The 21,859-nt window shown below is 41.5% G+C and overlaps 1 protein-coding gene across 1 annotated transcript in view; it reads right to left on the bottom strand.

Annotated features, from left to right (window-relative positions):
- ST6GALNAC5 (ST6 N-acetylgalactosaminide alpha-2,6-sialyltransferase 5) overlaps positions 1 to 21,859 on the bottom strand; it is a 212,723-nt gene that overhangs the window by 2,958 nt on the left and 187,906 nt on the right. The window contains exon 4 of the mRNA XM_086390647.1: positions 15,153 to 15,260. Coding sequence (XP_086246773.1) covers positions 15,153 to 15,260 — 108 coding nt within the window. The remainder of the gene's footprint in view (positions 1 to 15,152; positions 15,261 to 21,859) is intronic.

The raw sequence follows: 21,859 nt of genomic DNA, 5'->3' as shown, positions 1-21,859 counted from the left end.
AACCTGTAACCAATGCCTGCCCCCATCTCTCCATCTCACTTGGATTTATTTTCTTTCTTTTTGTTTTTTTTTTTTTTTATTTTTATTTTTTTAAAAGTTACCTAATCATATGGTCTAGGTGTGCAACCGGCGCACCTTCTTCGGCAGATGTTGACCGCAAGCCTATTATACAGAGTGAAGTAAGCCAGAAAGAAAAACACCAATACAGTATACTAACACATATATATGGAATTTAGAAAGATGGTAACAATAACCCTGTGTAAGAGACAGCAAAAGAGACACTGATGTATAGATCAGTCTTATGGACTCTGCGGGAGAGGGAGAGGGTGGGGAGATTTGGGAGAATGGCATTGAAACATGTATAATATCATGTATGAAACGAGTCGCCAGTCCAGGTTCGATGCACGATACTGGATGCTTGGGGCTGGTGCACTGGGACAACCCAGAGGGAGGGTATGGGGAGGGAGGAGGGAGGAGGGTTCAGGATGGGGAACACATGTATACCTGTGGTGGATTCATTTCGATATTTGGCAAAACTAATACAATATATTAAAGTTTAAAAAGAAAATAAAATTAAAAAAAAAGTTACCTAATCAAAAGATTCTTTTTTTAAAATAAATTTATTTATTTTAATTGGAGGCTAATTACTTTACAATATCGTATTGGTTTATCCATAGATCAACATGAATCCACCAGGGTTGTACACGTGTTCCCCATCCTGAACCCCCTCCCACCTCCCTCCCCATACCATCCCTCTGGGTCATCCCAGTTCAACAGCCCCAAGCATCCTGTATCATGCATTCAACCTGGATTGGCGATTCGTTTCACATATGATATTATCCATGTTTCAATACCATTCTCCCAAATCATCCCACCCTCCCATAGAGTCCAAAAGACTGTTCTATACATCTATGTCTCTTTTGCTGTCTCGCATACAGGATTATCATTACCATCCTTCTAAATTCCATATATATGCGTTAGTATACTGTATTGGTGTTTTTCTTTCTGGCTTACTTCACTCTGTATAATAGGCTCCAGTTTCATCCACCTCATTAGAACTGATTCAAATGTATTCTTTTTAATGGCTGAGTAATGCTCCATTGTGTATATGTACCACAGCTTTCTTATCCATTTGTCTGCTGATGGACATCTAGGTTGCTTCCATGTCCTAGCTGTTATAAACAGTGCTATGATGAACAGTGGGGTACATGTGTCTCTTTCAATTCTGGTTTCCTTGGTGTGTATGCCCAGCAGTGGGATTGCTGGATCATAAGGCAGTTCTATTTCCAGTTTTTTAAGGAATCTCCACACTGTTCTCCATAGTGGCTGTATTAGTTTGCATTCCCACCAACAGTGTAAGAGGGTTCCCTTTTCTCCACACCCTCCCCAGAATGTATTGCTTGTAGACTTTTGGATAGCAGCCATTCTGACTGGCGTGAAATGGTACCTCATTGTGGTTTTGATTTGCATTTCTCTGATAATGAGTGATGTTGAGCATCTTTTCGTGTGTTTGTTAGCCATCTGTATGTCTTCTTTGGAGAAATGTCTATTTAGTTCTTTGGCCCATTTTTTGATTGGGTCGTTTATTTTTCTGGAATTGAGCTGTAGGAGTTGCTTGTATATTTTTGAGATTAATTGTTTGTCAGTTGCTTCATTTGCTGTTATTTTCTCCCATTCTGAAGGCTGTCTTTTCACCTTGCTAATAGTTTCCTTTGTTGTGCAGAAGCTTTTAATTTTAATTAGGTCCCATTTGTTTATTTTTGCTTTTATTTCCAATATTCTGGGAGGTGGGTCATAGAGGATCCTGCTGTGATGTATGTCGGAGAGTGTTTTGCCTATGTTCTCCTCTAGGAGTTTTATAGTTTCTGGTCTTACGTTTAGATCTTTAATCCATTTTGAGTTTATTTATGTGTATGGTGTTAAGAAGTGTTCTAGTTTCATTCTTTTACAAGTGGTTGACCAGTTTTCCCAGCACCATTTGTTAAAGAGATTGTCTTTTCTCCATTGTATATTCTTGCCTCCTTTGTCAAAGATAAGGTGTCCATAAGTGCGTGGATTTATCTCCAGGCTTTCTATTTTGTTCCATTGATCTATATTTCTGTCTTTGTGCCAGTACCATACTGTCTTGATCATTGTGGCTTTGTAGTAGAGCCTGAAATCAGGCAGGTTGATTCCTCCAGTTCCATTCTTCTTTCTCAAGATTGCTTTGGCTATTCAAGGTTTTTTGTATTTCCATACAAATTGTGAAATTATTTGTTCTAGCTTTGTGAAAAATACCATTGGCAGCTTGATAGGGATTGTATTGAATCTATAGATTGCTTTGGGTAGTATACTCATTTTCACTATATTGATTCTTCCAATCCATGAACACAGTATATTTCTCCATCTATTAATGTCCTCTTTGATTTTTTTCACCAGTGTTTTATAGTTTTCTATATATAGGTCTTTAGTTTCTTTAGGTAGATATATTCCCTAAGTATTTTATTCTTTTCGTTGCAATGGTTTTTAAAAAATATTTATTATTGGCTATGCTGGGTCTTAGCGGGATCTTTAGTTGCACACTAATTCTTAGTTGCAGTATGTGGGATCTAGTTCCCTGACCAGAGATCGAACCCAGGCCTCATGTACTGGGAGCTTGGAGTCTTCCCTGAACCACCAGGAAAGTCCCTGGATTTATTTTCCTTATGGCATTAATTGGTTTCTGAAATTGCTATTGTTGTTTACTTGCTTCTTGTCTATTCACTAGAATAGGCCTTTGTCTTATTCCTAGCAGGTGCTCCATATCCCTATCTTTATATTCCGCCTCAAAGGAGAAATACTGGCTCTTTCTTAAAGGTAATGTGAACAGGATTAACATGAGGGGTGGTTGGTGCCCTGATGTTGGATTATTAAAATATCTCACTCTCTAAGAGCTCTGATCTCTGATCAGTTTCCATTCTAGGCCAGTCCACTCCATCTCTTCTGTGTTGAAGTCTAAATGACAAGAGCAGTCAAGATATCCCAGTAGATTACCCTTCCTACTTTGACTTACACTCACCAAGCAGCCTTGCTGCAGAAACTAAGTTTTTCTTGTCCCTCTTATGGCTTCTCTTAAAAGGCATCCCAGCTTCCTGCAAACCTCCCAGCACTCGGCTCTACTCTAAGTACAGTCACTTGGTTTCCCAGAGATACTCGTCCTGCTAGACACCTATTCGCTTTCTTCAGAGGAGATCAATAGACAAATGGCTTTTAGAGTAGCAACTTTACTGAGGTCAGGGATCGAAGTCTTTTATCAAGAGGGGTGTCGAGTTTGTGGCTCTGACAGCAATAAACCTTTGAGCTTCCTCTCCTCTGAGGTTAAAGTTCTTCCAGGAAGAGAGATTTATTTTTGTCATGCACCATTTAAACATTCCTCATCCTGGGTTGGATGCTATGCTGAGTTAATACTTTGCATCTCTATTATGCTTGTCTCGGAAGTAATTCTGTATTTCATATTAAGACATCAGATCCCACCCTATCTAGTTATTATAGAGTTCACTTGTTTATTTCCCTGGTGGCTCAGACAGTAAAGAAGCTGCCTGCAATGCAGGAGACCTAGGTTTGATCCCTGGGTCAGGAAGATCCCCTGGAGAAGGGAATGGCTACCCACTCCAGTATTCTTGTCTGGAAAATTTCATGAACAGAAGAACTTTGGCAGGCTACAGTCCGTAAGTTGCAAAGAGCTGGACCTGACTCAGTGACTAACACTTTCACTTATTTATTGCCCTAGAAATTAGAATCCCCTTCAAATTTTACTAGAAGTTGTTTTCAACACAGAAAGTGTGTGGTAGGAAAAATTCAAGTTGGAACTGACCAGTATGAAGAAAATAAAAAAGAAATAAAAAGTTGCGAGACACATCTTTCCTAGATTCATATGGCATAATTTGGGGAACCATGCTAAATTCATGTCACCATAGTAGACTTGGTGTTAAGTTTTTACTCCAGCATGCATCAGGTTTTAAATCTGATTCAGCTAAGTTTTGAGCATATTATTGGCATCAGTATGACTAAAGAAACAATCAGGTTTCTAAAAATATCATGAGATTGATTTGGCACCTAGGAATAGAGGGAAATTGGAAATCAGCTAAAGGACACTGTAGGTTCAATTTCCTTATTCAGGAAGACCATCTCCTTGAATGAAAACACATCTGGCTCCCTGCTGATCTCCTCAAGGGAGATTTACATCTTTGGTTATTATGGTTTCAAAGGTGTCCAAATAAGTGGGGGTTGTCTCCACCCTTTAAAACTTTGTCCAAATGGCAGAAAAGTGCTTGATGGGATTAATTATAGAAGGCAGAGCTGAAGCAACTGCAGGAACAATCTTCCTGTAGATTGTCAGCATGCTGTTAGCTGTCATCCACTGTGCCATTCAGAAAGCCCTTCCTTCAGAAAATTTAAGGTTATAATTCCTTGAGTTTTTTTCTCAAGCCTGACTTTCTATAAGCTGCTATAGGTTTTTTCCCCTCCACCTGATCCAAATGACTACAACAATAAGAATCAGCAGAATTTCCACATCAGGAGGCTACTGTTGTAGAAGGGAGGATTCTGGCATCCAAGTTGCTGGTGGGGGCCAGGGGATGTTCAGGGAGTGAAGGTGTGGGGGTGGGAGGGGTATGGTAATTACAGAGCCAGTTTGTTCCCTAAGTGGCTGCAGCCTGTCATCAGCCCCCCAAGGGCTAGTGTGGGAACAAAATCCTGCAGAATAATGCGAAGAAGGAATTTTCTTTTTCTTTATAGAGAAGCCAGGTGGGTAGGATAAAAGAACTAATGTTTAGTGCACAGGAGGAGCTTTAAAGAAATACCACTGCCTGTGCTCCACCTCCACAGAGTCTTGTTTAATTGATTTGGAGAGGGTCCCAGGCACAGGTATTTTAAAAAGTGACTTGGTTTTGTGTATCAAAATAAATAATGGCAATATTGAAGTGTAAGTCCCATAAAGTAAAATAGAATAAATATCTATGAGTCCATGACGATTTCAATAAATTACTGATTAAATAAATAAATGAGGGAGAAGAAAAAGCATTTCCTTGCAGTATAATTCCAACTAATACTCTAGAAAAAAATGAGGGAGTAGAAAATCGCCATTAGAATACTGCAGTAATTACTGCAGGCATGATGCATGAATGAATGGAATATAAAGGGGGGGAAGATGAGAAATAGATTATTTGCATAAACCACCCCCCAGGTATTTAATGACAAAAGGAAAAAATAGTAAATTGACAATGAGTAAACCCAGCAGATGACAGCATACCCAAGTTACCAAGGTTAACATCACCAGTAGTAAGATATTTTGACATCATGTACCTCTTGATATGAGATGCAACTGCTTCTGTGGCATCCTTCTCAGTAATGCATAACCTCAATCTAATAATGAGAAAGTGAAAGTGAAGTCGCTCAGTTGTGTCCGACTCTTTGCGATCCCATGGACTGTAGTCTACCAGGCTTCTCTGTCCATGGGATTTTCCAGGCAATGGAGTGGGTTGCCATTTCCTTCTCCAGGGGATCTTCCTGACCCAGGGATCAAACCCAGGTCTCCTGCATTGCAGGCAGACACTTTACCCTCTGAGCCACAAATCCAAAGCAATGGATATCCTACAGTAATGAGCAGAATTCTTCAAATGTGTTGGAGTCATGAAAGATATGGAAAGACTTAGGACCTGTCACAGACTGGAGGAGACTAAGGAGACATAAGCAAATGCAAAGGGAGCCTGGATTGGGTCCTGGAGGAGACAAAAGACATTAGTAGAAAAAAATGGTGAAATCAGAAAAAAGCCTGCAGTTTAGTTTAGAGTATTGCACCAGCAGTTTAGTTTTGAGAACTGCACCAGAATATTAACTTTAGGGGAGCAGGATGAAGGATATACAGAAACTCCCTTGTACTATTTTTGCAACATTTTCTGTAAGTCTAAAACTTTTTTAAAACAAAAAATTTAAAAAGATAATAATATGGGACTTCCCTGGTGGTCCAGTGGTTGGGAGTCTGCCTTGCAATGCAGGGGCTATGGGTTCTATCCCTGGACGAGGGGTGGAGGGTGAACTGAGATCCAATATGTCATGGAGAAACTGGGCTGTACACTGCAACTACTGAGCCCACGTACAGCAACTAGAGAGCCTGCACGCTGCAGTGAAAGATCTCCTACGACTCAGCAAGGACCTCACGTGCCACAAGTAGGACCCAATGCAACCAAATCATAAATAAATAAATATTTTTTAAAAAAGGTGCTCGTGCTCAGTCGTGTTCGTTTTTTTGCGACCCTATGGACTGTAGCCCGCCAGGCTCCTTTGTCCATGGAATTTTCCAGGTGAGAAAACTGGAATGGGTTGTCATTTCCTCCTGCAGGGCATCTTCACAACCCAGGAATCAAATCAGAATCTCCTGAGTCTCCTGCATTGTCAGGTGGGTTATTTACCACTGAGCCCTCTGGGAAGCCCCTTTTAAAAAGGTAATAATGTTATAAAGTTCTGTAGGAGATCCTAACATGCAGCCAGGTTGAAGATGGCTGATTTAGTTAAGTCCCTGCCAAATCAGAGCTTCAGTTCAGTGTGGTTGCTCAGTCGTGTTCCACTCTTTGCGACCTCATGGACTGCAGCACCCCAGGCTTCCCTGTCCTTCACCAACTTCCAGAGCTTGCTCAAACTCATGTCCATCAAGTTGGTGATGCTATCCAAACATTTCATCCTCTGTCATCTCCTTCTCCTGCTTTCAATCTTTCCCAGCATTAGGGTCTTTTCCAATGAGTCAACTCTTCGCATGAGGTGGCCAAAGTACTGGAGTTTCAGCTTTAGCATCATTCCTTCCAAAGAAATCCCAGGGCTGATCTCCTTCAGAATGGACTGGTTGGATCTCCTTGCAGTCCAAGGGACTCTCAAGAGTCTTCTCCAACACCACAGTTCAAAAGCATCAATTCTTCAGCGCTCAGCTTTCTTCACAGTCCAACTCTCACAAAAAATCATAGGTTTGACTACATGGACCTTTGTTGGCAAAGTAATGTCTCTGCTTTTTAATATGCTGTCTAGGTTTTTCATAGATTTTCTTCCAAGGAGCAAGTGTCTTTTAATTTCATGGCTGCAGTCACCATGCTTATTTTCTAAACTCAATTCTAGCCACTGATATCACTGGAAGCAGGAGTTGGTGATGTGCCATTTTTTTAATCTTCTAAAGCTAAGCTTTGCAATTATGAAAAGCTTATCATTAACAGGTAAGGGTGGATACTTCCATTTATTGGGTCTGACCAGATTGACCCTGATCTCTGGATTTGGCCTGGATTATCTATAAGGCTAAAGATCCCAATGAAAGAATGGTGCTTTTGTCTCTCTTTAGAGCTCTCAGACACTCTCTTCAAACATACTTGTATTCTTGGCATGGTATATAGTACCACATGGCTTAAAGCTCAATATTCAGAAAACTAAGATCATGGCATCTGGTCCCATCACTTCATGGCAAATAGATGGGGAAACAGTGGCTGACTTTATTTTTCTGGGCTCCAAAATCACTGCAGATGGTGATTGCAGCCATGAAATTAAAAGATGCTTACTCCTTGGAAGGAAAGTTATGACCAACCTAGAGTGACTTCATTTCCACTTTTCAATTTCATGCATTGGAGAAGGAAATGGCAACCCATTCCAGTGTTCTTGCCTGGAGAATCCCAGGGATGAGAGAGCCTCGTGGGCTGCTGTCTACGGGTCACACAGAGTTGGACACAACTGAAGCGACTTGGTAGCAGCAGCAGACAGCATATTAAAAAGCAGAGACATTACTTTGTCAACAAAGGTCCAGCTAGTCAAGGCTATGGTTTTTCCAGTAGCCATCTATGGATGTGAGAGTTGGATTGTGAAGAAGGCTGAATGCCGAAGAATTGATGCTTTTGAACTGTGGTGTTGGAGAAGACTCTTGAGAGTCTCTTGGACTGCAAGGAGATCCAACCAGTCCATTCTGAAGGAGACCAGCCCTGGGATTTCTTTGGAAGGAATGATGCTAAAGCTGAAACTCCAGTACTTTGGCCACCTCATGCAAAGAGTTGACTCATTGGAAAAGACTCTGATGCTGGGAGGGATTGGGGGCAGGAGGAGAAGGGGATGACAGAGGATGAGATGGTTGGATGGCATCACCGACTAAATGAACATGGGTTTGGGTGGACTCTGGGAGTTGGTGATGGACAGGGAGGCCTAGTGTGCTGTGTTTCATGGGATCGCAAAGAGTCAGACACAACTGAGCAATTGAACTGAACTGAACTGGCAGGTAGTCAGGAAAACTTTGAGGAATAGAGTTGAATCAACATCTGTCACGTGTCCTGGTGGTTCTGAAACTGGCTTGCTCTGGACACTTTAGAGCATTCAGAAGAAAGTGTTCTCCTAACAGGCCTTCTTACACAGCTACTTCAGGCCTGTGAGGCCCCATGAGACACCTTCATTCTGTTGCCTCCATTTCTTGTCTTACAGCCTCTTTTGGAATAAAACTGCTGCACACCTGAAGTGGTAGAAGCCAGTGGAATAATACTTGTGTTTCTGGGGCACAGGAAACACTGAGAGCCTGTAGCTGTCCACCCTTCATGGATCAAAGGGTACAAGTGAGTCATTTGAACCCTGTATCCACTACCAACCACTCAGGCACCTAAGAAGCATTGCACCCATGGGACAGAGGAAGGTAATGACAACACCCAGTGACCAGTAAGATTTGGTCAAATTATAGCAGAGATAAAAGAAGAAATTATGGAAATGTTAACATCTATGAAAAAATACAACAATCTATTTTAAGTTCACTTCATAAAATGTGAACCACATGAATGCATTATATTCCATACCCATCCTCTGTAAGCATCTACATGATGGACTGTTGCCAAGTAGGAACTTGCCCTGTTATGCTGGCAGCTTTATTAATGTTCACTAGCTAATAACTCTAGCAGAATCAACTCTCTGATATTCACGATACCTTTGAGATGTCCTTCACATTATGGATGAGATATTAATTTAGTTCCATGACAGTGATCACTCTGAGTCATTACTCTGCTAATTAATACTCAAGAAATGATGGGTAACAGAGAGTTGTAAACTTGGTAATGTGTTAAGTATGATCAGAAATAAGATTACTAGGTAGAATTTAAATGCTTGGCTCATTATTATCACAAATAATTTACAATGGAAAATGGGATTAAAAATACTTACCATAACTTAGTTTGGAAAGCAATGATAACAGATCTTTTTCATTGCAATTTATAGTCCATCTAGAGAGAATGGATTTGCCTTCCTATATGGATATGGCATGATTTAAAGGTCCATGTCCACATAATAATATATTTTGAGGCTGTCTCTGGTGAGACATGACATTAATTTTCTCCAGCTTTCTGAACACTGATGAGCCTGCAGTTGGAGTGATGGAGGCAGAATAGACTGATGCCTCATGCCTGAACCTCTCTCTGAGGACCAGTGCTGGCCTTGGCTGAGAATGATACAGGTGGCTACCAGTGACTTCTTCAGATCCTTGAAATCTGAATTTGCCACTGGTTAATTATACTCTTCACTCACCTGGCACTTTTGATCTTGGAATAAATATGCAATTAGTCTCCTAAACATTGCCAGGGAAAGGAAGGTTTTTATTTATTCACCGAGTTAATCAATACTGAATACACACTACGTGCCAGAAAAAGTGGCAAGAACTGGAGATACAAACGTGGCTTGAGATAGGACCCCTTCCCTTGAGGAGATCACGGGCTGATGAAGAAGATGAATGTGTCACCCAGTGAGGTGAGCAGAGGACGAGGTGGCAGAGGCCCCAGGAGGGGCCTAGGTGAGGTCTGACCCAGACAGGAAGTCAGGGAAAGCTTGGAGGAAGAGGATCTCTGAAGCACTGGAGTGAGATGTTAAGAGTTTTGCCTTTTGAGTCCTGGAGACCTGAATTCAAATCACAGCTCCATCACTTTCCTGCCCCACAACTTTGGCAGCTGTTTCATGTCCTCAAGCTTCATATGTAAAATGGCAATAATAATAACGTTTACCTCCTGGGATTATCATCAAGGTTCAATGAAATGGCACATGTATTCACAGTAAGCATAGGGCCAGCACTTGCTATATGTAGAAAAATATCAGCCATTAATACTACAGTGAAAAACTAGTAGCAATTAGCAAGATTAAGAATGAGGGGATGGACATTCCAAGATGAGGGCAAAGGGACAGGTGTGCACAGGGTGAGCTCCTTCTTAAGTTTCTCATTGTGGCTAAAATAAGTCTGTGAATAGAGATGTGTGTGTGTGTGCTTATTTGCTCAGTTGTGTCCTCTTTGCGACCCTGTGGATGTGCTGTAGCTTACTAGGCTTCTCTGTCCACGGGAGTTTTCAGGCAAGAATACTGGAATGGGGTGCCATTTCCTCCTCTGGGCAATCTTCCCAACCCAGAGATAGAACCCAAGTCTCCTCCATTGCAGACAGGTTCTTTACCCACTGAGCCTTCATTGAAGAAGCCAGGAGACGAGACTAAAGTGGCTGCAGAGGGTAGGTCCTGAGGGCTCGTGTGCTAAGCTAGGGAGTGTGAACACTGTTCTAAAAACTGTGGGGACCTACTGAGGGGTTTCAGTGACAGAGTCAGATATGATGGTTATCTAGAGGAAAGAGAAAGACCAGAGTCAGAGAGAGCAGTCAGAAGGCTACGGTGGCACCAAACTAAGGAGGAAACGGTTGCACACCAGTCACATGACTTTTAGTCAGTGTTAGATACTTCCAGGTTTTGAATAACACATCCTTCATCTGCCAATATGGTCATTTACACATTCACTGTCTCCATTTGTGGTTTTAAATATGAACATAGGGTTTTTTATTCTCCCCAAGGAGTCCATGCGCCTGAAATACTAGAAGTGGCTACTAGAAGTTTTCTGGCCAATAAATGGCAATCGGTCCGTGGGGAGGGCCCGGCTGCTGGAAAGGGGAGGCATTATGGGGGTGTTCAGTTATATCCAACTCTTTACGACTCCATGGACATATCCCACCAGGTTTCTCTGTCTTTGGGATTTACTTCCTCTGGAAGTAAGTCAGGCCCCTCTGGGTGGGAGGGGTGAGAAGGCCAGACCTGCAGGAGAACTGGAAGAAAATGACAGCTCTAGGCCTGTAGGGGATAATCTACCCACACTTCTTACAAGTCAGGCACTTGTGGGTTTCCTTAGCTGTCTGCTCCGTAGGATATAATTTAGTCCTCTACTCCCTGTCCTACCCCACCCCGTCCCTATATGTCCCAGCATACCAGCATACAGCAAGCGACATTGATTCCCTTTGGGTCACTGCCATGCTAAGCTGATGGAAATGACTGCAGAATTAGTCCAGTCTTTGGTCTTTCTGTGCCTCAGTTTCCTTGTCAATGAGAAAGTGATGATCAGATTCTCTTTAGAAGTGTGTGAGGGCCTTCCCTGGTGGCTAATTGGTAAAGAAGCCCCTGCAACACAAGAGACCTGGGTTCGATCCCTGGGTCTGGAGATCCCCTGGAGAAGGAAATGGCAACCCACTCCAGTATTCTTGCTTGGAAAATCCCATGGACAGAGGAGCCTGGCTGGCTACAGTCCATGGGGTCATAAAGAGTCAGGCACAACTGAACATGCTCACAATGCCTTCTCTTTCCAGAAGCCAGGTCCTTCCCACTGACCGATTAGCACTCACGGGACAGATTCTTGAAATGTACTCATGGGTATCCACAAGTGCAGAGGAGTGAATCCTTTCACTTGGTAAATTTATCCATGCTTAGCATACACCAGGGCTGTGCCATGCCTTTCTCATTTATTATCTCATGGGATTATCACATAAACCCTGGAGGTAAGTACAACTGCTGTCATCATGCAGACATAGAAACTAAGGCTTGAGGTAGAAAGTCAAAGTAACGTGCCCAAAGTAACGAAGGCTCAGTGAGGTTCAATAACTTTCTCAAGGTCACACAGCTTCTGAGAGGCAGAAATGGCTTACATTAACCCATTAAACACCCTTTTACTACAGCATGAGAGACAATGGATAGGGCCATTATCCACTCAGTATGGATGAAGCATCTGCTATAGGCCAGGATGGTACCTATCTACTGTACTGTGTACCACGGCTCCAACAGTGAGCCCAACACACAAAAGTCTCTCCCTCCAGGCGTTTATATTCTGGTGGGCTCAACCAGCATAGGCCTGCTATCTCACCTTCCTGTGATATTTTACTTTTGTAAGTCCTAGAACTCATGATACATGTACTCTGCTGGCCTTAGAGTTCTTAGCTTCTTTCAAAATCAGGACAAAACGGGGAATGGTCAGGCCAGTAGCAGGATTAACTTATAAGTTGTGTTTTCATTCTTTGGTGGCAGATGTTGTTTGCAAGAGACATTGAACTACAAGTGGCTCTGCTGTGTTAGATTTCCTGGCAAATGAGGCTTATTGTAAGCCTCTAGAAAGCAAGAGCTGTGGCCTATTCTTTGAACACCCTCAAAATTCCTGGTAACTTTCTGGGAAACTCTTGAGTCCTTAAGATAATATTAGTAATTATTAATAGTTTATATCTCTTACAGTATAATGTATTAATAACATAAATGATATTAATAGTCTTCCCTGTGTTAGGCACTGTGTCAAACATTCTACATCCATGATCTCATTTAATCCTCACCATGACCCATTCACTTTTTATTACTGTTTTCTCATCCCCATCTTGCAGATGAGCCTCCACCATTTGGGACCTGGGTGCCTGGTGGTTCAACCCATGTGTCCAGGGCATGAAGAGGAAAGGAACTTGGGATTAGTCTGTGCTGCTCCGGGTTTTTCCCTTCTTTTCCTTTCTAAACAGGCATTGGGACTGAAGAGGATGCTATCTCCAGCCTAACCTTCTGCATCAGAAGACACCCAGCAGACCTCTCCACTTTCCCCAGAAGGACGCTTGGGGTAGGGATCCTTCTGAAGAATTTTTGCCAAAAGCATCTTGTGACAATACCTATGGAACCTCTGGGATGGTGACTGAGGGACAGAAATTCTGAGCGGGTGGAAATTCCATCCGGTGCCAAGGCAGGAATCTATTACAAGGAAATCTGGACTTCCTTGCTAGTGTTTTTCCAGAAATTGCTCCCATCCCACAAGCACTAAGTTGTGATGAACTTACTCTGAGTAAGAGAAATGACAGGTTAACTTGCCATTCATTTGTTTTCCATAATAAATGGAATATTTCCTTGAACACTTTGAGTCATTAACATTTCAATTTATTCATACTCTTTCTCTCTGGCATCTTAATGGCAATATTACATAATTATATCTGTCGTCTAACCATCAGCTTTGATGGCTCTTGGCATGCCCAAAGGGGCTGCTGCCACTGCCTTTGCTGGCCTGTTGGTTTGAGGAGGCAGATTGTTTTTTTAACACCGTCCAACCTACCTTTTTGCATGGAGGTTGTTAAAGGGGGAAACAAAGCCAGTGCATGAAGTGATGAGGAACAGCATGAGGGTCCACGCTCACTCTGGTCATGTACTAGGCACTGTTCCAAGCACTTATGTGTATTCGCTTTTTTAATTCACCCACCACCCTATGTGAATGCATGTGTGCTAAGTCTCTTCAGTCGTGTCTGACTCTTTGCAACCCTATGGATTGTAGCCCACCAGGCTCCTCTGTCCAGTATTCCTGCCCACTCTAGTATTCTTGTCTGGGATTCTTCAGGCAAGAATACTGGAGTGGGTTGCCATACCCTCCTCCAGGAGATCTTCCCAACAAACCTAAGAGGCAGCATCTGTTACTATCATCACATCCACTTCTAATGGCAACGAAGCTAAGATCCAGAGAGATTGAGTGACCTGCTTGAGGTCACATTAGTAAGTGGCGGGGCTGGGCTTTGAACCTGTGCCATCTGGGTACAGACTCCACATCCTTCCTTACTACATAATGTCTTCCCTGGGGATTCATGAGTCCAAGAAGACTTCACAATCTTGTCCTACCCATGCCTTTCCTTCTCTGTGACCTGACTGTTACACATACACTAGTACTGCTGCTGTGTTGTCTTTGGGTTAAAAAGGATAGGAGAGAAGTGGCAAAGTGGTAACGGCATGATGTCTACTTCATCATGTGTCATCATCCTTGCATCTGACCTCCAATTGTAGATTTATCTAAAGATCCATGGCCTTTGAGAAGCTGTTAGGTTTAAAATACATGAAGGTATGCATGCATGCCTGCTCAGTTGCTAGGTCATGTCTGATCTGTGACCCTGGACTGTAACCTGCCAGGTTCCTCTGTCCACGGGATTATCCAGGCAACAGTACCAGAGCGGGTTGCTCGTTCCTCCTCCAGGGGATCTTCCCGACCCAGGGATAGAACCTGTGTCTCCTGCATTGCATATTCTTTACCACTGAGCCACCAGCACCACATGAAGATATAAGCAAGTATAAATTTTAATGAACAAGTTGAGAATGCCCTCTTTTACCATTTGAAGATCAGAACTGAGTCCATGTGCAGGTCAGCAGGCATGCCTGAGAACTAGGAAACTTTCTGAATTTATTGGCACCACTCCTCTAGATTACAGGTGAATTTTCAATCAGGCTTCCACAAATCAGGCCCCGAATGTCTCTCAGTGCATCTCTGACTACATACCAAACTCTGTCTGGGCACATGCCAGGAGGTAACTTAAGGTAGCAACAGAGATGTATGGTTGTTTCCTTCAAAGCGATACATCAAAATAATTATGTCTGTGCTTTTGGTCCTAGAAGCACAAACTGAGGCTGCTGATGTGGAAAGGGAAAGAGACTCAAAGGAATATTTTAATTTTAGAAAACAGGCCTTACCATCAAAGAAATTGTTCTCTTTAATTCATTAAAAATTACCACATTCCTTTCAAATGAGAATAAAACTAATATTTCTTAACGCCGTTCATCGTTAATATTATGCCAATTATTGCATTACTTTTGGTTGACAAATATTCACAGGATAAATGAAGCCCACAAGATGGATTAATTCTACAGCAGCACAAACAAAAAACTTTCAATATTTTATATCACATAATTAAATGCTGTTTGTTGTTTCTAGAACCAGGACTTGGGACATGTTAATTAATTGCTTCAAGAAGACAGTAAGACATGTCTCGTGGTTGATATTTGGAATCAGATAGTTATAAACACTGCATAACACTGATGATGAATTACGTGTGCAGAATAAATCTTACCTGCAGAAGTCTGGGGGCACCATGCCATAAACATTGATCCTGTCACAGAGTTCCAGGGCTATTGTCATTGTGAACCAGCCAGTGCTGAGCCAAGTGTTGGAGATCTTCCTGGAAGGAACAATAGTTTAGTCTGCAAGCTGGTAAAGTAATCATTACACCCCTTCCATCTTAAATCTTATCTGGAACAAGGATGACTATATACACACACACTCTCTCTCTCTCCATTTGATAAATAGCCAGAACTTTACTAGATAGCAATATGTTACCAATACCACCATATTCCATGATACAATGGTAAATGATGTCAATGTTCCATTATGGTGGGTTCTTAAGGGACTTCTACATAGCCAAAGATCATGATCAATGTTTATGTGCAAGTTATTACCAATTTCTTTTTAAAAAAATATTTATTTATCTATTTATTTGGCTGCATTAGATCTTACTTGTGGCACGAGGGCTTGGTTGCCCCATGGCTTGTGGGGTCTTTATTTCACAACCAGGGATAGGACCCATGACTCCTGTATTGGAAGGTGGTTTTTAACCACTGGACCACCTGGGAAGCCCCACCACTCAATTTCTTGTAAGACAACAATCCTCATGTGTCAAATCTTTTTTAACTAGAATACTTGACTATTATAATAGTCAAGAATAATAAATATTCTTTTTTCTCCAAGCAGGGTGGATAATGAAGAGCTTATTAAAATGAATAAATACAGTTGTCTTTATCTGCTGCTGCGTCGCTTTAGTCATGTCCGACTCTGTGTGACCCCATAGATGGCAGCCAACCAGGCTTCCCGTCCCTGGGATTCTCCAGGCAAGAACACTGGAGTGGGTTGCCATTTCCTTCTCCAATGCATGAAAGTGAAAAGTGAAAGTGAAGTCGCTCAGTCATGTACGACTCTAGCGACCCCATGGACTGCAGCCCACCAGGCTCCTACGTCCATGGGATTTTCTAGGCAAAAGTACTGGAGTGGGGTGCCATTGCCTTTTCCGTGTCTTTATCTATCAGTTGATTGATTGATCAATCAAATGGTTGTAAGGTAGAAGCTTGCCTTTAACTAGACTAACTGACACCTAAATCTTGACTGAATGTCTTTCCTTAAAAGAAGTCCATTCATTTAGGAAGGGACTAATGATCAGAGGAAGAGGACACAGGAACACTTATGTTTAATTTAGTATTTGCTTTATTTTCCATCAAAAGAGTCAGAGCCCTATGAAAATTTTTATTAGAAGAACCAAAAATTGACAGAATATAAGGATTGCATTGGTGGGTTTCAACATTAATTCATTTACCCATTCAAACATCTGTGTTGAGCTCTAACCACATGCTGAGTCCGAGGGTAGCTGTGGAGACATACCATCAAGGTCTCAGTTGACCTGTGAGGATGACTTGGTCCACCATGCTATGCTGCTGTGGATATTAATTTCAATTCTTTGGGGATTGCTGTTTTTATTTTTTTCCCCAGTGCTTATGGTAGGCCTCATTAGCCAGTTTCAAAACCTTATCCTCAAGGTCAGACTGCCTGATTTTGCCCAGCCATAGCACCATCTGTGATATGAATAATGGAGTTGCAGTAAAGTTTTTCTACTGGCACTGCATAGTACCCCTCTTTAAGGAGGAAGAGTTTTTGTTAAGCAGTTTGCATTATTTCCATTTCACATAAGGAATAACAATCAAAAAAGGTGTTTTAAGAAGTCTTTTGTTTTATCACATACCTGACAGGAATGGATAATTTAGTCATTCCTGAGCTTATGGCTTCAACTTTCTAGTTCTTAATCTCTTTACTCATTTTTATTTTCCACTCCACTGTATCCTGATCCAGTAATATCCCAGGAAGTCCATTTAAAAGATTCTCAAGATGGATATAACACAGATTTGTATCTTACTAGTTTCTATCATTCACCAGCTGAATGACCTGAGGCAGGTTACTACTATTCTTTGAGCCTTGATTTCTTATCCAGAAAGCAGGCATGGGAAGCTCTATCTTCCTGAGCAATTTGTAATTTCAAAGACTAAGAGAGACAACATCATAAGAAGTATAAAGTCTGGTATGTTGATACATCAAGGTCCCTTCCTCCTCTCTGGGTTGCTAGGTTGGAGCAAATGAAGTAAATAATTCAGCCATTACTCTAAGTGCTTTTTAACACACATAAAGAAACTGATATCCTTCTAACATGGCTACTGGCTCTTATGTAGAATCCATCATCAGTAGTTAGGGAAGTAATCAGAAAATTCTGGGACCTTCAGTCTACACAGGTATTAACGATCCCACTTCTTTCTCACCAGGACTATGTATTCCTAAGACCTTTGGGACTGAGTGCGTAGCAGAGCTGAATGGGGGAGGGGAAGGCAAGGCCATGCCATACCTTGTCTTCACCAAGGCTGTGACCTTGAGATGGCCAATTGTTCTAGACTTAAACTAGGTTAGTGAATAAATAGGAGAATGTGGGGCCCAGGAAGAGAATGATAGCTTATTGAGATCCACAGATTCCTGATCCAGGAATCACACCTGTGTCCCTATGATTTCAAGTTGTAGGAAACACCAAGAGGGCTTTTTCCCAGTGGCAGAAACTTCCCCACAATTTTGGCTTTCTTTTGTGTGATGTAGTAGAAATCACAAGCCACAGTCTGAAATACAGGAGGATGGGACTCTACAGTAAAAGGTTTAAGGGGTAAAAATGAGGAGAATACAAAATGGAGGACTAAAGAAACCAAGATGAAGGTTTCTTTAAAGTGCCACTTAAAATTCCCCAGACCTGCAAAATAATAGCCTTTTGGAAAAGCTCACATGCTACAGACATGCAACTGCTCTGTGCTGTCTGTCTAAAATGATTCAAACTCTTTTTCCAGCAAAGGAATATCTACTGTTTTTACACTTAATCAGCTGTAATGAAGGAATATGAAGAGCTGTCATGTGCTTATTAGGGGAAATGATCAGATATTCTTTTATATGATGAAGTAACACACTGAGCTGATAATTCTATAGTGCACACTAAATTACAATTAAAGGCCTTTCTGCTCCACCAGAATCTCATTTATAATCTCTATGGAAATATTCTTCCTGCAGTTATTTCATTTATGCTTCTTTTATCTAATTACTATAATATTGGTTCTGAATCATATTTTCCTAATGTACCCTTATTCAATTATAAAGTTATTTTCAAGTACAGTTACTTTCTAATATCAAAGAATACCACTTGGCCATCTATGTCATTTGTCATGCTTCTTAATTGCAGATTGTTTCTGAGCCACTTTTTTCTTCACTTTTAAGTAGGGTGAAACTTCCATAAATCAGAATCTACTGAATTATCCCATTTCTTCAAAATATTATCCTGAAATGAATGTCTGGATCATGAGATGTGCAAAATCAGATATTCCATACTAAGTGTATCTTTAATCCATGCTACTGTGTTCAGTTCAGTTCAGTTCAGTCGCTCAGTCGTGTCCGACTCTTTGCGACCCCATGAATCGCAGCACGCCAGGCCTCCCTGTCCATCACCAACTCCCGGAGTTCACTCAGACTCACGTCCATTGAGTCAGTGATACGATCCAGCCATCTCATCCTCTGTCATCCCCTTCTCCTCCTGCCCCCAATCCCTCCCAGCATCAGAGTCTTTTCCAATGAGTCAACTCTTCTCATGAGGTGGCCAAAGGACTGGAGTTTCAGCTTTAGCATCATTCCTTTCAAAGAAATTCCAGGGCTGATCTCCTTCAGAATGGACTGGTTGGATCTCCTTGCAGTCCAAGGGACTCTCAAGAGTCTTCTCCAACACCACAGTTCAAAAGCATCAATTCTTCGGTGCTCAACCTTCTTCACAGTCCAACTCTCACATCCATACATGACCACAGGAAAAACGATAGCCTTGACTAGCTGGACCTTTGTTGGCAAAGTAATGTCTCTGCTTTTGAATATGCTATGTAGGTTGGTCATAACTTTCCTTCCAAGGAGTAAGCATCTTTTAATTTCATGGCTGCAGTCACCATCTGTAGTGATTTTGGAGCCCAGAAAAATGAAGTCTGACACTGTTTCCACTGTTTCCCCATCTATTTCCCATGAAGTGGTGGGACTGGATGCCATGATCTTCGTTTTCTGAATGTTGAGCTTTAAGCCAACTTTTTCACTCTCCACTTTCACTTTCATCAAGAGGCTTTTGAGTTCCTCTTCACTTTCTGCCGTAAGGGTGGTGTCATCTGCATATCTGAGGTTACTGATATTTCTCCCGGCAATCTTGATTCCAATTTGTGTTTCTTCCAGTCCAGTGTTTTTCATGATGTACTCTGCATATAAGTTAAATAAACAGGGTGACAATATACAGCCTTGACGAACTCCTTTTCCTATTTGGAACCAGCCTGTTGTTCCATGTCCAATTCTAACTGTTGCGATCCAGAACAATGTGTAATTATTTGATATAGGTAACACTGCAGCAGTGTTTCAGGAATACTTAAATCTAGCAAACAACCATTAAACTCAAAATAAAAGTGTTTTCTATTGAAGACAGTGTTTTTACTTATTTTGAATTTTCCAAACACAAAAATTGAAACCATAAATAACTTCCTTCACTCTCCTTCTCTTATAAAATGCTCCTTTGGTTAAAGAACTCATACAAATGAGCAGCAGTCTGTCTTATTTGTGGTTTTTAAAAGATAATGAATGACTGGATTTCATGACAATGTGTGATGATGACAAGATTCCCTGTGTGATCTACTGACTGGGCTAACCATGGAATTAGTCACCTGGACCTCCAGGGAAGGAGGCCACAGTGCCAGCAGCTGGGTCCCGCTCTCCTCACTCCATCAGAAATCATACTTACTCTTGTCTGACCAGCCCTCCAACGATCACAAAGATTTCCAGGATTTAAAGAGAAAGCTCTTCCCAACAAAGAATTTGGGGAGAGTGAGCTCTATTTTTTCTTTAAGACTGTTCTCCATAATGAGTTGCTTAAGCTAGCCCAAAGGATTTAGTACTTCCTATTCTTTATTTCTTGGGCTCCAAAATCACTGAGGGTGGTGAATGCAACAATGAAATTAGAAGACACTTGCTTCTTGGAAGGAAAGCTATGACAAACCCAGACAATGTATTAAAAAGCAAAGACATCACTTTGCCAGCAAAGGTCCATATAGTCAAAGCTATGGTTTTTCCAGTAGTCATGTATGGATTTGAGAATTGGACCATAAAAAAAGGCTGAGCTCTGAAGAATTGATGCTTTTGAATTGTGGTGCTAGAGAAGACTCTTAAGAATCCCTTGGACTGCAAGGAGATCAAAGTAGTCTATCCTAAAGGAAATTAACCCTGAATATTCATTGGAAGGACAGGGAGGCCTAGCGTGCTGCCGTCCATGGGGTCACAATTGGTCAGACGAAACTGAGTGACTCAACAGCAACATTCATTAGAAAGACTGATGCTAAAGCTGAAGCTCCAATACTTTGGCCACCTGATGTGAAGAGCTGACTCATTGGAAAAGACTCTGATGCTGGGCAAGATTGAAAGCAAAAGGAGAAGAGGGTGGCAGAGGATGAGATAGTTGGATGGCATCACTGACTCAATTTACATGAACTTGAGCAAACTCTGGGAGATAGTGGAGGACAGGGAAGCCTGGTGTTCTGCAGTCCACAAACAGTTGAACATGACTTAGTGACTGAACAACAACAAATTCTTTTTTTATCAGAAATTGGCTCAGGAACAGTTTTTGTTAGGAAAGGGGTAAGTTATATCATTAAACACATATTAATTATAAAAGAATGTTTTAGAATTGAGGAAACGAGTAAAATTTAATCATTAGACCAGTTCTATGAAGCCTAGTCACTGTGCACTTCTCACATGTGAAGTTACTAAAAGGTTAGCTATTTTGCCCTAGACTATACAGCTAGTGAGGGACAGAGTCAAAATTCCAACCCAGAGCTGTGTATTTGGACACCGCACTGTTCACTATGTACACCGCGCTGTTCCTTTCGATACCTGTAACTGTCCTTTTCTTCAGTGAGATTTAGCCGATTCCTCACCCTTTATCTCTGCCTCCTCTCCAGCTGCCCACCCCGCCCACCACCACCCTCCTGCCCACAGTCACAGGGACTCTTCTCCAACCCCCTGCAAGTCTTCTCACTTCTCACCTTCTCATATCCATAAGGGCACTTTTTTCTCCGCTTCTCAGGTTCTTCTTTACCTGGATAAATACTTATTGACCTCAGCCTCTGCTTAAATACATCTTTGGGAGAAGATGTATTTAAGAAGTCTTTCCACCAGACCCTCATCTTCTAGACCAGTGCTTTTCAAAAGATTTGGACTTACAGTAAGAAATACATTTTACACCGTGATTGAGTGTATATGCTCACATGTATTATACATGGCTTTCATTTCATAGTTTTCTAAAGCACGTAATTTAGTGCTTTTTAGTATATTCACAGTTATGCCATCATTATCCCTATCTAATTCTAGAATGATTTTATCACATCAAAAAGACGTCTCTGTATATGTATATTTTTATGTACAAAACTGAAATAAATTTTATTTCATGAAATAATACTTTTCCTTACTTACTGTGGGGAATGAATGCTGAAATTGTCTTTTATTACATTATTCCATTCTTTCTATTATATTAAAAAAAATCTTATAGTGACTCACTGCATGCATTTTGTGTCCCATCACAGATCTGTAACTAACAGTTTGGTAAGCCTTGCCCTAGACTACAGCCCGTCTCCCTGTCCCACA

The sequence above is a fragment of the Bos grunniens genome, chromosome 3, assembly GCF_055505025.1.
Source record: "Bos grunniens cultivar Pamir isolate PY7600 chromosome 3, Bosgru_T2T1.0, whole genome shotgun sequence".
In the NCBI taxonomy this organism is placed as follows: domain Eukaryota; kingdom Metazoa; phylum Chordata; class Mammalia; order Artiodactyla; family Bovidae; genus Bos; species Bos grunniens.
The sequence above is the reverse complement of the archived record's forward strand: the minus strand, read 5'-3'. Positions and strand labels throughout refer to the sequence as shown.